The sequence below is a fragment of the Orcinus orca genome, chromosome 4 (assembly GCF_937001465.1).
Source record: "Orcinus orca chromosome 4, mOrcOrc1.1, whole genome shotgun sequence".
Taxonomy (NCBI): Eukaryota; Metazoa; Chordata; class Mammalia; order Artiodactyla; family Delphinidae; genus Orcinus; species Orcinus orca.
This window is the reverse complement of record NC_064562.1, coordinates 11,862,591-11,876,687: the sequence shown is the minus strand read 5'-3', so window position 1 is coordinate 11,876,687 and position 14,097 is coordinate 11,862,591. Positions and strand designations below refer to the sequence as shown.

The following is a 14,097-nucleotide window of genomic DNA, read 5'->3' as shown; positions in this document are numbered from 1 at the left end:
TCGAGGTTGTAATCAAGAGACAAGCCAGGGCTGCAGTCTTCTTGAATACAGATGAACTCGAGCTAAAGCATCCTCTTCCAAGCCCACTAACATGTGTGTGTCTATAGGGCTGCCTCATATCACGGGATCTTCCCGAGGGCAAGTGGTCCAAGCAAGAGAGAGTAAGTTAGAATGACCAAGAAAGACAGCCTAGATATGAATGATCTAATATATAACTTTGGAAAAATTATATTTTTCTCAGCAATCTACTTAATAACACACACAAAGATATTCACAAAAAAGTAGCCTTTTGAGTTCACTGTTAGGACAACCATTTGGTTTAGTTTAGCATCAGCAAACTGGAACTCAACTGATTTCTAAGGAGAAAAAAAGATCACAGATAATTTTCAAAGCAGAAGAACTAACTGTTTAAACCTATAATATTATTTCAATCATCAAAGAAATGGCAAATCCAAAGTTCAAATACAATCATGTTATGATGCCTTCACTTTACAAAAAAAGTTCTATATTTTGCATTTTGCCTCTTTTAGAATTGTGAAGAGTTGCACTATTGCTAAATTATTTTCAGATTAGTTTACTGTACCTTAAAACAACAACAACAACAAAAACTATAGGAACACAGAAAAGCAGAACAATGAATCTGTTACACTGCACATTTCTTTAACTGTCCTCTTATGGAATCACTCCAGGAGGCTCTGCCAGGCAAATATTGTGAATGTTAAGATAATGACTATCATACACATAATTTGACATTTGAATGATGCACAGAGCATCTGTGAGGTAGCTGGGTACCATTCTCTAGTCAGATAAATGGCGTTCAACTCGCTCTGCAGTACAATCACATTCAACAGGTAATTCATCTTAAGTTGAACTGAGTGTTAAAGTAGTGATGAATTGCTCTGGATCTCCTAAACCACAGAGTATAGAACACATCTCATATGAGCTCTAGTGCACAAAACTTAACAGTCCTTAGATCTCATAAATGTTTAATATCTTTAACTGTCTCTAATTCTGTATCAATGGAGAGAAAATAAATATGAGTTACTGTCAGAATTTGTGAACAAAGAGAAAGACTCCAGAAAAAAAAAAATTAAACTCCATTAATGTGTGCATATGTGTATAAAATTTAATTTTAATACCAGATGGCATTTGTCACATAAGGACAAGGTCCTTTTGATTATGATTTACTTCAAATTCTTTGTATACAATTTATTACAAATAGGTAATATATACAAATAAAATCAATTAATTTCTGTTTAAGTGTTAAGATATTTTACTTCTCTCTACTTAGTTGTACCTGGTGTTGGTTAATATACACAATCCTGAAAATCTGATTTATAAATAAAACTTTTGCATAAAGAACATTTCACATGAATTGGGGAAACTGTGTGTTCAATTGCCCCTTGAACAACATGAGTTTGAACTGTACAGGTCCACTTATAAGGTGATATTTTTCAATAGTAATAATACAGTACTACACCATCCGCAAGGTTGGTTGACTCCACAGATGTGGAGGGCCGACTATAAATTATACTTGGATTAACCCCCGAGTTGTTCAAGAGTCAACTATATTCTCACAAAGAGTGTATCCATCTGCATTAGAAAGACTTACCTGCTATGTTCACACATGGGTAGGCTGTTTAAGATTGATGCGTTTCTTGTTTAGATTTTTGGCATATTGCAAGTCTCCAAATTTCAAACTATTTATGTTCTAAAAGTTTCTGTCTAGGTAAATTTATGAAAATTTAATATATGCATTCCCTTTTCTTCCTCCAATGTTTTCAGTGATTCTGCCTACTCTTTTGGCTTCAACTGCCTCCCATTATAGGAACCCATACAGCGAACAGTCACACGAACTACTTGTACGACTTCACACAGTCTGTACTCACCTCCATGCTTCCACCATCTTTCCTTCTGCTCAGAATGGCCTTTCCCTATTCTAGCACAATCTGACTTATTATTAAAAATTCAGCTCAAATATTAGCTTTCTGGGAAATATGGAATCTCTTGGTCAAAATTAGATGTGTTTACTTAAAAATCTATTTTAACCCTTAACAATCTTGCCTGTAATTGTAGTTTGTTTGTTTCTTGCCCCACTCCTCACTAGAATGCAATTTCTTAGAGGAAAGAAACCATGGCTCAATTGACTTTGCAATCCTTACTACAGTGGAGTAACTGGAAAAGAATAAATATATTTTTAAAAGTTGTCTGAGTAAGAAAAATGGAAAGAGGGGAAGGCTCTCCTTTAAACCTCTGCATCCCAGATTCTAACAAAGAAGAGTACAGAGAATCCTAAACAAGTCTTCAGGTGTATTTCTTAATTGTCAAAGTTCTGGAGTGATCCTTGGGTAAAATATCTGTATATTAGGTGTTCATAGGTCAAGCAATGTTTAAAGAAACACAACATTAGGATGTCCCTTCGGGAGTCAGGAAAGAAACTTATCTCTCACTCTGTTTAATATCTGCATACGGATGCACTGCTAATAAGTGTATTAGGATTTTATGCAGTTATTCAGAATCCTTTAAGGAGACCAAAGGCTATTTAAGAACCCATTTTTGTTAAAAACAGGTTTCCCAAAGGCCTTGTACAGTTTGTTAAATAATAAGCCAATTCAAGCTTGATGTAGAAACACCTCTGAGAACATAGGAGAGAGTTAATTGAGTTAGTGACCTGTTTGCTAAGAATTGTGTTCCTGACTGGAAAGAACCTTGGACAGAAGTATTTTACAGAGATTGTTGCAGACACAATGGGTTGCCATGATTTTTTCCTCTACATTTCATTTGAGAAAAGAAAGAAGTATAGGGCACCAAAGGAGAATGAGAACAATGAGATACTTCATAGAATAAAGAAAATTATTTTGTATTTACAAAATGATTGGTCTGTTTAGTAGGCAGTGACAAATTCATATTGGTTAACAATACAGTGTCATCATTAAAGTATTTGGAAGTGACATAGGCCAGCAGAAAAGAGAGCCTGAATTGTTACTAATATCCAAGTTATAAGTGACTTTTTAGGAAATCATGGGCTAGGGATTTTCAACTAATTTCCTTGTTGAGAAAACTAGTTTCCAAACATGGCATAAATTAATTTTCTTCATTGTTCTTTTAAACAGCTTAATTGGTTAAGTTTTATAAGTTATTATTATAATTAATACTTTTAAAATTTTACACTTTTATTTTAATAAATACTTCACTTCTTACAGAGAAAATATTATGGCCTTGATACTCTGCTTTGCTTTCTGTTTAAATGAGGCCTGTCATTACATTCCATGCAGCCCACACCTCATGCACTGCCATCATTAGGTGACAAGTGATATCTCTGTAGGCATGAGATACCTAAGAAAAAAATAAACAGTATTTTTGGTGTGTTCCATACATGCAGCTTTATCAGTGATGCTGTCTATACTTAAAGACCAAGTGGTGGTCTTTAAGCTTTTCAAAGGCAGCTGAACAGCTTCCCAGATTAGTTCTATTTATATTTTAGTTTTTTACTAGTTGGCTATTATCAATAATTTGTTAACAATGTCAGACAAAATATTTGTTCATTGTATTAAATGAATTAGAAATAGTATTATTGTTTACTTTGTGCCATTTTTCAAATATTAATAGACAATCTATTACTTTTATTAACTATGATAATAAATGTTGTAAAAGACCCAAAATGACAAGATAAAAATTCAAATTACTGAAGAAGAGTGCACTTTTTTTGTGATAGGAAAATATAAATGATCTCATATCTCATATCTGCCCCTACTAGATGTTAATGGTAAAATCTTATTAATAGTAGCATTAATTCAAATGTGTAAAAAAGAGTGAAATTATATACAGTCAGCATTCATATTGTAAGTGAATGTAACATCTTAACTTGAGTGTATTTTTAAAATAATTTACTGGTTAAAATTATAGACACTTTCAACCCAAAATGGCATGTATTACTTCATTTACTCATTTATTCATTATATATCTTGTGTGTCTTATTCTAAATAGCCAATAATTATTACTTAAAGGACTACTTTATTTTTTATTCAATTTTTTCTGATTTTGAACTTCATGTGCTATTCTTTTTTTATTATTAATTTTTATTGGAGTATAGTTGCTTTACAATGTTGTGTTAGTTTCTGCTGTACAGCAAAGTGAATCAGCTATACATACACACATGTCCCCTCTTTTTTTTTGGACTTCCTTCCCATTTAGGTCACTACAGAGCATTGAGTAGAGTTCCCTGTGCTATACAGTAGGTTCTCATTAGTTATCTATTTTATACATACTAGTGTAAATATGTCAATCCCAATCTCCCAATTCATCCCACCCCTCCCTTCCCCCTTTGGTATCCATGATTTTGTTCCCTACAACGGTGTCTCTATTTCTGCTTTGCAAATAAGTTTATATGTACCATTTTTCTAGATTCCACATACAACCGATATTATACGATATTTTTCTCTTTCTGACTTACTTCACTCTGTAGGACAGTCTCTAGCTCCATCCACATCTCTGCAAATGGCACAGTTTGTTCCTTATTATGGCTTAGTAATATTCCATTGTATATATGTACCACATCTTCTTTATCCATTCTTCTATTTTTTTTTTTTTTTTTTTTTTGCGGTACGTGGGCCTCTCACTGCTGTGGCCTCTCCCGTTGCGGAGCACAGGCTCTGGAGCACAGGCTCAGCGGCCATGGCTCAGGGCCCAGCCACTCCGCGGCATGTGGGATCTTCGCGGACCGGGGCACGAACCCGTGTCCCCTGCATTGGCAGGTGGACTCTCAACCACTGCGCCACCAGGGAAGCCCCCATTCTTCTACTGATGGACATTTAGGTTGCTTCCATGCAAAGGACTACTTTAACTTGGTACATAAAACTAAACAAATGCATATTTATAAAGTTTCTTAGTAAAATATTTATACTTTGTGATCTTTTATAATATTAAAACATAACTTTAAAAATTCATTTTATGACAATTAAGTAGTTTTAACCATTAAAACTACTTAATAGAGCTATTTTAACCATTTAAGTGTATCTTTATTTAACTCAAACTTCTTATATTTTATAAATTTTGTGAAATCTATAAAGTTGTTCTTCACCTATTCATCATCGCTTTTTTACTAATATACACTTGTGGTATATGTGTGGTGGTGGTGAGGAGAATGTTGAAAAGAAATCTGTTTTGTGTATAAAGATATACGTTTTCTATTTCTGAATAGATATATACATACATATATACACATTTAATTCATTTATATGTATATACACATTTAATTATTTCTGTATATATATGCATACACAATTAGAATATACACATATTTATATAAGATATATAGATGTTCAGAAATGCTGACATGTACACACTGCTATATTTAAAATGGATAGCCAACAAGGACTTACTGTATAGCACAGGGAACGCTGCTCAATATTATGTAACAACCTCAATGGAAAAGAATTTGAAAAAGAATAGATACATGTATATGAATAACTGAATCACTTTGCTGTACACACCTGAAACTAACACATCGTTAATCAACTATACTACAATATAAAATAAAAAGTTTAATTAATTTTTTAAAATGCTTATGTATGGCTCATAGTTTCACTTTTCCAAGATGTTTCAGAAATCTGTGAATTCAGGTTTTCTGCTTGCCTTAAATTTAAAGGTAGTATCTGGACGTTTAGGAAAAAGCAGTCACAATTTGTGACCGTGAGATCAAGCTTACAGGAAAATTCTAATGATTCTGTGCAATCAGATTATATCACCAGTATTTTGTACATATGAAAACACTAGAATCATAGACATTTACAAATTCTGGCACCTGCTCTTCTCTGTCCTTGAAAAATATACAGTCTACCCTATGTTCCCCCCTCACAGAAAGGCTATCCGTACAGAGTAAAACATCAGAGAACTTGCCATTCCTATAGCTGTTTCTGAGAAGTTCTTCATTTAAAAAGTTTCGTTTTATCATATCAGGTGATTCTGTGATGCCAGGGGTAGGTGCAGTTTGGCCCTCAAGCTGACCTTGGCAGAAACATAGGAGAGAATATTAATGAGGGCACTAACTTTGGCATTTTATACTAGACAGTCACTTCCCAAATCAATAAAAGTTTCTCTCAGCTGTTTGAATATCAGCCATCCCAAATGTATGTATGACAAATACATATTAGGTATCAAAGAAGCATAGAAACGTCAGTGAACAGAAGTCCTGACATGACGGCAATTATGTGACAACAGAAGCCAACCCTAAACAGAAGTTACCGGCTAGAAACAAAGGAAAATTGAGAGAAATTAGGCAACAGTGGAGGAGAAAAAGCAGAGAAAGAAAAGCAGCACAGAAAAGGAGTAAAGAGTTTGGTCGACTAATGGGGTTCCTGTTGCATATCAGACCATGAGAAACACAGTGACTACTAGAGGAGGATGATTTTCCAGTTCGCCATGAGTTCTTTGCTGGAGTCACCTTACACGAGTTTGCAAGAGCTGACTGTGCTCATCTTTTCCCAGCTCCAACTTCAGTGACTTGACCTGGTAGCTTGACATTTGCCATGGTGGAGCAAGGGCACCATAGAAACTGGCAAATGCTACAGATCTGCTTCTCCTTAAAGAGCTGATTATTAACCATTTACCAGCACACCACTGGTTCCACTTATTTTACCCCTGAGGCTATTATTTTCCTCCTTAATTCCCTGTTTTATTTATAAAATAAACTCACTTTTACTGGAGTAGCTTGAGGTTTTTTGTTTTTGTTCTTGGTTTTTTTTTTTTCTATTTCTCCAACATCCTGAAAAACCTGAATGCCATTTTCTAGTTATCCTTCCTATTCAGTGAGATTTATTGAAAGTCTATTATTAGTTAGGCACTGTAGACAATGCATTATGCACAACCAATTCTGAGATAAATAAGACATCATACCAACCATCAGATCAATAATAGTCTAATGAAGAAACAGGGAATTACTCCAATGCACTGGCATAGGTACTATAATTGTGCTTTTATGGAGGAAAAGCACAAAAGAAAGATGCAGTCTACTACTTGGGAAGAAGTGTTGGTGTCTGAAAATATTACTCAAAAAATTTAATAGTGGATCTTTGACTTAATGATGACTAAGCTTTGGTTATACAGATAGCTTATAAGGAGGCACAAGTTGTTCTAATAGAGGAGACAAAAAAGGATTTAAGAGAAAAGGGACTGGAGGGAGCCAGTAGAATGGTGCTAAAAGATCATGGTGAAATGGGGAAAATTCAGATATCATAGTCACAAATGTCAGTAAGTTACTTCTCCCTCCAGTTTATCCTGCCTAACCATCACCATGAGACATGAGAACTTCTCTCAGTTCACTATCTTAGTCATCTTATTATAGTACTGTTGTATTATTTTCTTATTCAACACACTGCATCTTCCTCACTTTAGCATCCCTTGCAGCAGGGGTCCCCAACCCCCGGGCCATGGACTGCTACCGGTCGGTGGCCTGTTAGGAACAGGGCCGCACAGCAGGAGGTGAGTGGTGGGCCAGCGAGCAAAGCTTCGTCTGTATTTACAGCCATTCCCCATCACTCGCGTTACCACCTGAGTTCCGCCTCCTGTCAGATCAGTGGTGGCATTAGATTCTCACAGGAGTGTGAACCCTACTGTGAACTGCACACGTGAGGGATCTAGGTGGCACGCTTCTTATGAGAATCTAATGCCTGATGATCTGAGATGGAGCTGAGGCAGTGATGCTAGCGCTGGGGAGTGGCTGCAAATACAGATTATCATTAGCAGAGAGGTTTGACTGCACAGAGACCATAATAAATCAATTGCTTGCAGACTCATATCAAAACCCTATCAGTGAGTGGCAAGTGACAAGCTTGCATCTGGTGGCAGGCTTTACAGTGGCAAGTGAGTTGATGTACTTCAATTGCACAGCTGCATCTGGTGGCAGGCTTAACGTGGCCCGCCCATTATTCTATTTACCACTTCCTTTCCCACACTGTGCACTTGTCTCAGTCACAGTTTTGGTAAGCCCACAAGCTAACCCTAGCCAAAACGAGCAAAACACAAATGTCGCTGGCGAGCTTCTTTGGAAAGGGGGAAAGACCCAAGGATGAGACAGCAGAAGCCTCTAAGACTGCCAACAAAAAGAAAGCTGCATTTAAAACAAAATACCAAGAGTCCTACTTAAATTACGGGTTCATTGCAACAAGTGATTCACATTCTCCAAGCCCGCTTTGTTTAATGTGCGGTGACCGGCTATCCAACAAAGCCGTGAAACCTTCAAAACTGCTTCATCACCACATGGAGAACAAGCACCCTGCATTAAAAGACAATCCTTTGGAGTTTTTCAAAAGAAAAATATGTGAACATGAAGAACAGAAGCAAGTATTGAAGGCCACCACTTCATCAAATGTTTCTGCACTGAGAGCATCATTCTTAGTGGCTGATCGCATTGCTAAAGCTAAGAAGCCCTTTACTATTGGTAAAGAGTTGATCCTGCCTGCTGCTAAGGACAATTGTCATGAACTTTCAGGAGAGGCTGCAGTTCAAAAGGTGGCATGTGTTCCTCTTTCGGCTAGCACCGTAACTAGACGAATTGATGAAATAGCAGAGGATACTGAGGCATAACTGTTAGAATTAATCCAGGTTGACGAGTCTACCAATGTTGACAGCAAGGCAACAATGCTTGTTTTTGTGCGATATGTTTTTCAGGAGGATGTGCATGAGGATATGTTATGTGCATTTTTGTTGCCAACCAACACCACAGCTGCAGAACTATTCGAGTCTTTGAACGATTTCATATCAGGAAAACCGAATTGGTCATTTTGTGTCGGTATATGCACGGATGCAGCGGCTGCCATGACTGGATGGCTTTCTGGTTTCACTACTCGGGTCAAAGAGGTCGCTTCTGAATGTGAGTCTATGCATTGTGTCATCCATAGAGAAACGCTGGCTAGCCGAAAAATGTCTCCTGAACTTAACAACGTTTTGCAGGATGTGATTAAGATTATCAACCACATTAAAGTACATGCCCTTAACTCACGTCTACACAGCTCTGTGAGATGGATCCAGAGCACACACGTCTTCTCTTATACACAGAAGTGAGATGGCTTTCTAAAGGGGAATCACTGGCCAGAGTTTCTGAGTTACAAGAGCCACTCCAGAGATTTCTTTTAGCAAACAGTCACCACTGGCAGCACATTTCAGTGACAGAGAATGGGTCTCAAAACTTGCTTACCTGTGTGATATATTCAACCTGCTCAACGAACTCAATTTGTCACTTCTGGGAAGAACAACAACTGTATTCAAGTCGATAGATAAAGTGGCTACATTCAAAGCCAAACCAGAATTATGGGGGTGACGAGTGAACATTGGGAATTTTGACATATTTCAGACATTAGCAGAGATTTTGAAAGAGACTGAGCCAGGGCCTTCTTTCTCCCAGCTGGTGCATGATCACCTATCTCAGCTTTCACAGGAGTTTGAGCATCACTTCCCAACCACAAAAGACCCCCAAACTGGGAAGGAATGGATCCACGACCCATTTGTGAATAAGCCAGGTGAATCGACTTTGTCTGTGCTGGAAGATGATCAACTGCTTGAGATCGCGAATGACGGTGGCCTTAAAAGTATGTTTGAGACAATTTCAAATCTCCATACATTCTGGATTAAAGTCAAGGTGGAATATCCTGAGATTGCCACAAAAGCACTGAAAAGCCTGCTTCCATTTCCAACATCCCATCTTTGTGAAACAGGGTTTTCTGCAGTGACGGCAACCGAAACGAGACTACAGAGTACACTGGACATAAGCAAAACACGTCGGGTGTCACTGTCTCCCGTCACCCCCAGATGGGACCATCTAGTTACAGGAAAACAAGCTCAGGGCTCCCACTGATTCTGCATTATGGTGAGCTGTAGAATTATTTCATTATATATTACAATGTAATAATAATAGAAATAAAGTGTGCAGTAAATGTAGTGTGCTTGAATCATCCCCAAACCATCCCCCCTCCCCCCACCCCCGGTCCCAGGTGCCAAAAAGGCTGGGGACGGCTGCTTTACAGGGCCTGGCACAACACTCTGGTTAGGAAGGCTGAGTGCATATCTGTTGACCTGAACAAATGACGTATAATCATTGAGAGCATGTTGGAAAACATACTTAAAAATCATGTTTGGTTTGGCATTGAAGGGGTTCAGGACACACTACTCCCCAAAGATGGCACAGTGGCACGTTAAATATTTCCAGTTGAAGAATCTGAGAAGTGGCAATGTGCAGGAAGGACTTTCTGACCTTCCCTTGAAGCAGGTCATAAAACCCTCCTGTGAGAGGTGCCCTTCCTTTACCTGGGGGAAAAGAGCAACCTCTTTATCTCTGAAGACAAGAGACACAGAGAGGAATCTGAACAAACAAGCCTTGCTACAGTTCCGCCATTTTACTACACTCACCTCATACGCTTTGTCCTATCATATCTTTCCACAGCTGTCCACTCTTCATCAGACCTAGCATAAAAGCACTCAGTTTTAACTGTTGCCTTGTGTCTTCACTTCCTCATGAAGGCTCCTGTGTCATGAACAACTTAGATTAAATATATTTGTATGCTTTTCACTCTTTAATCTGTCTGTTACAGGGATTCTAGTCAAGAGCTTAGACAGATAAAGGAAAGGGATGGTTGCTGTCCCCCACAGTATCATCAATAAATACTTTATTGTAGAAATAGTAAAATTAAGTATGAGGTGCATGGTAGATTTTATAACTGCTATCTAAATTGTATGTATGCAACTCAATCTATCTGGATGCTTTTTTGAGAAATTATCACTTATCACTTCTCCGTGTATTTAAAAATTTGTGTATTAGATGATAGCCATTTTATTTTTTCCCTAATATAAATGTTTTACATTTTTTTATTCTGTTACTAATATGTTTTAAATTACTAAGCAATTTTTCCCATTAGCATATCAAAGATAAGAAGCACTATTTTTTTCACTTTACATCTCTATTTTTTTTACTATAAAAATATACTTCAGTTCTTTTTTTCTTGATGGGAGAAAAAGGGGCTGATTCTTGATACAAGAAACAGGGACCATCATAGCTTAGTAGTCCTGCTTCCCACTTTGAACTTTGACTATTTTATGTTTTATGCCACATTTAAATATAGAAGGAAGTATCAAAATTTCAAAGAGAAAACTCCATGGCCTCCTTAATGCTCTCCCTGGCTTAGCTTACCACTGTTAAAACTGAAATACAAGTGCAACAGCTAATCCCTTTCCTGTGTACCTAGAGTAGCTGGAGTCCCCTTGCAATTAGTTCCTTTGACGTGAATTTGAGACAGAAAGGGGGCAGGGCACAACCTTTAAAAGAATGACATAGCCATTGAGGATACAGAATGAACTGGTTAGAACCAACTAGGTCCAAGATGGCGGACAAGTTGACTTCCCCTAGACCTTGAGCCTCATTATACGCTCACTGTCACACATCAGCACACTAAATGACACACCCACAGGGACCATGACAGTTCCAAGGCTGACCATAAAAGGTCAAGAAGTGGGCCGTGGCCCAATTCCTAGAAATCCACACCCCTTCCCCAAAATAGTTGGAATAATCATCCCACTCATTAGCCTATGAAGTTACCCACCCCTATAAAAACTGACAACTCTGTACCCTGGCAACTCTTGCCTTCTGAGACGGCCCGCACTCTTGTCTATGGAGTGTGTATCTCCCTGAATAAACCTTCTTTCACTTTACTATGGCTCCTTCTTGAATGCTTTCCTGTGCAAAGCCAAGAGCCCACACTTGGCAGCTGTCCCAGGGACTTGTCTGAGACCTAGGACATGACCATCCTCTCATGCCCCACTTTTTTTCCTGCAACAAATTCTTTGTGCACTTTTAATCTGGCACTTTTCTGCTCCCTTGGTTCCATGGACCAAGTGACCAAGACCCTGGAGCACTACCTAGAATGAGGGCTTTATTTCTTTTTACCCAATCCCACTTTAAAAGTGGGACAAAATACTAGCAAAACATGATAAATATTTTTATAAAGGGAAAATATTTTTTTTACGATGAGAAGAGAAAAAGGGTTACCCTCAAATTACTTAGCTTTAATCTGGGTTTAAATCTGATGAGTCTTCATAAATTTATTTTGAGTTTAAATAATATATTCATATCAGTGGGAAAACATATGTATACAGGGTCCTCTGTGTTCCTCGTTTTATCATTTTAACCTAGTTTTACTATAGCTTCAGAAAGCACCTAATAAAACTTAAGAAGTACTTTTATTCAATAAGTACTTAATGAAAATCTAAAAGAGGACATAAACATATATATATGAAACCAAGCAGGACCCTGTTTGGTACAAAGCCTTTCTATGTCCTGTTTCTTGTTTCTTGTTTGTAGGAAGCAGGCCTTATTCAGCTTCCTGAGTTCCAAAGAGCAGATTCAAACAGTTGCTAATCAGGGAAGGGAGGGAACTTAGAAACAAAGGAGAAGCGGTCTAGAAACAATAGTGCAGAGATAAAGCAGGGTCCTGGTTCCTCCTCAAGGAATATACATAACAATACCTTTGAGTTCTTCTGCGGGGGAACTAAGGCCCCCACCCAGGTGGAGGATGTTGACTTCAAGCTGAGCACAAGATTCTCGGAATATGTCCCTGTTCCTTCACCACCAACCAATGAGAAGAAAGTCTGCACACAATGGAAAACAAGAAGACTCTGACAGCCTGTCCAAATGATTCTCCTTTTAAAAACTTTCATGCTTGAGCAGAATCTTGGGAATTGGTTTTTGGACATGCGTCTCTCTTCTCCCCAGGTTGCTGGCCTCCTGAATAAAGCAACCTTTCCTTTCCAACCAACAACTGTTTTTCAAGTACTGGCTTTCAAGCAGCGATCAGCGGAACCTGAGTTTGGTAACAAATATATATATATATATATATATATATATATATGGTTCTTGTACTCTAGCCAGTTTAAACTTTGATATGAGAACTGGGAACATAATTAATTTTCAAAACTTTTCAATTTTTTAGAAAAAATTGTAAGGAAATCCATGTGTGTGTATCATAAGTACCTCAAACTTTAAAATAGAGGCTATTTAGCACATGACATAAAGCTATCAAGAATTACTGAACATATTACACAATGTAATGTCATAAAACAAATCTATAGACTGCTCAGAAACTTAGACACTAAAAAAGACCTTACTAGCTAATTTCAATTAAAAAACTTAACTTGATTATTTTGATGCAGGTTATTCTTCAAGAATCATGCCTTAAAATGTTGAAAACTTGCTTGTATTTCTGTGTAGAGGAGTTGGATATAGAGACAAATGTTACATTAATGAAATCATTACAAGTTATATAAAATATGAAGATGATATTTGGCACTTGAAATTAAATTATTAAATATTTTCATATTAAATATTTTCTTATGTATTTTAAAAGCTTTGTTTTTAAGTAAAATCAAAACATATTCTGAGTAAAATGGGAAACATATTTTAGAAATGTAAGTTCCACACTGCATGTAATTTAGCCAAGGGAGCAGGTATGGTTGGAATTTTTTTTCCCCTGTGTTTAACTTCATTACCATAACTGATAGCCATTTTATTCACAATTTACTTTAGGAGGTTCAAGTTTTTGTTTATTTTATTGAATACAAATCTCAGTTAACAGTGTTTGCATTGCTAATAGCTCTCTTTCAAAGTGTGTTGATACCTCAGTTGGGTTTTCTTTCAAATTTAAGTAGGCAATTTGGCCATTTATGTGAGAATACAGTAAAAACAGATTGTGTTCATTTTTCTTGTTTTTAAAATATCTGTAGAAGTGCTGACAACACAAGAAGACAAGGCTTCTCCTGCTTTTTAGCATCTGCCAGAATAAGGTGCTAATGAAATCAAGCTAATGGGTTGTCATTTGAATACAAATGTAACAAGTATTTACTGACTAACTATTGTGTAAAATACACCCCTAAATAGTGTGGCTAATTACAGAAACAGCACAATAATGTGATATATGGGGGTGGAATGTATAGGAAGATATGGAAAAATAAACATATGGCAATAACTGTAACAATACTAGAAAAACTTCATAAGAAACTCAGAGATGTATTTAAAATATTCTGTTATTTGTCCATCAGTAATCACTCCCCCTTCTT

General features: G+C 37.1%; 1 protein-coding gene across 7 annotated transcripts in view; it reads right to left on the bottom strand.

The window, feature by feature from the left end:
* The window catches only part of CCSER1 (coiled-coil serine rich protein 1), a 1,274,678-nt gene that overhangs the window by 708,187 nt on the left and 552,394 nt on the right, over positions 1 to 14,097 (bottom strand). For 4 of the 7 annotated variants that reach the window (XM_049709018.1, XM_049709019.1, XM_049709022.1 and 1 more), the window contains exon 8: positions 12,511 to 12,633. The exons of the other annotated variants lie outside the window; for them this stretch is intronic. In XM_049709018.1, the coding sequence (XP_049564975.1) occupies positions 12,511 to 12,633 (123 nt within the window). The remainder of the gene's footprint in view (positions 1 to 12,510; positions 12,634 to 14,097) is intronic. 7 annotated transcript variants of the gene reach the window in all.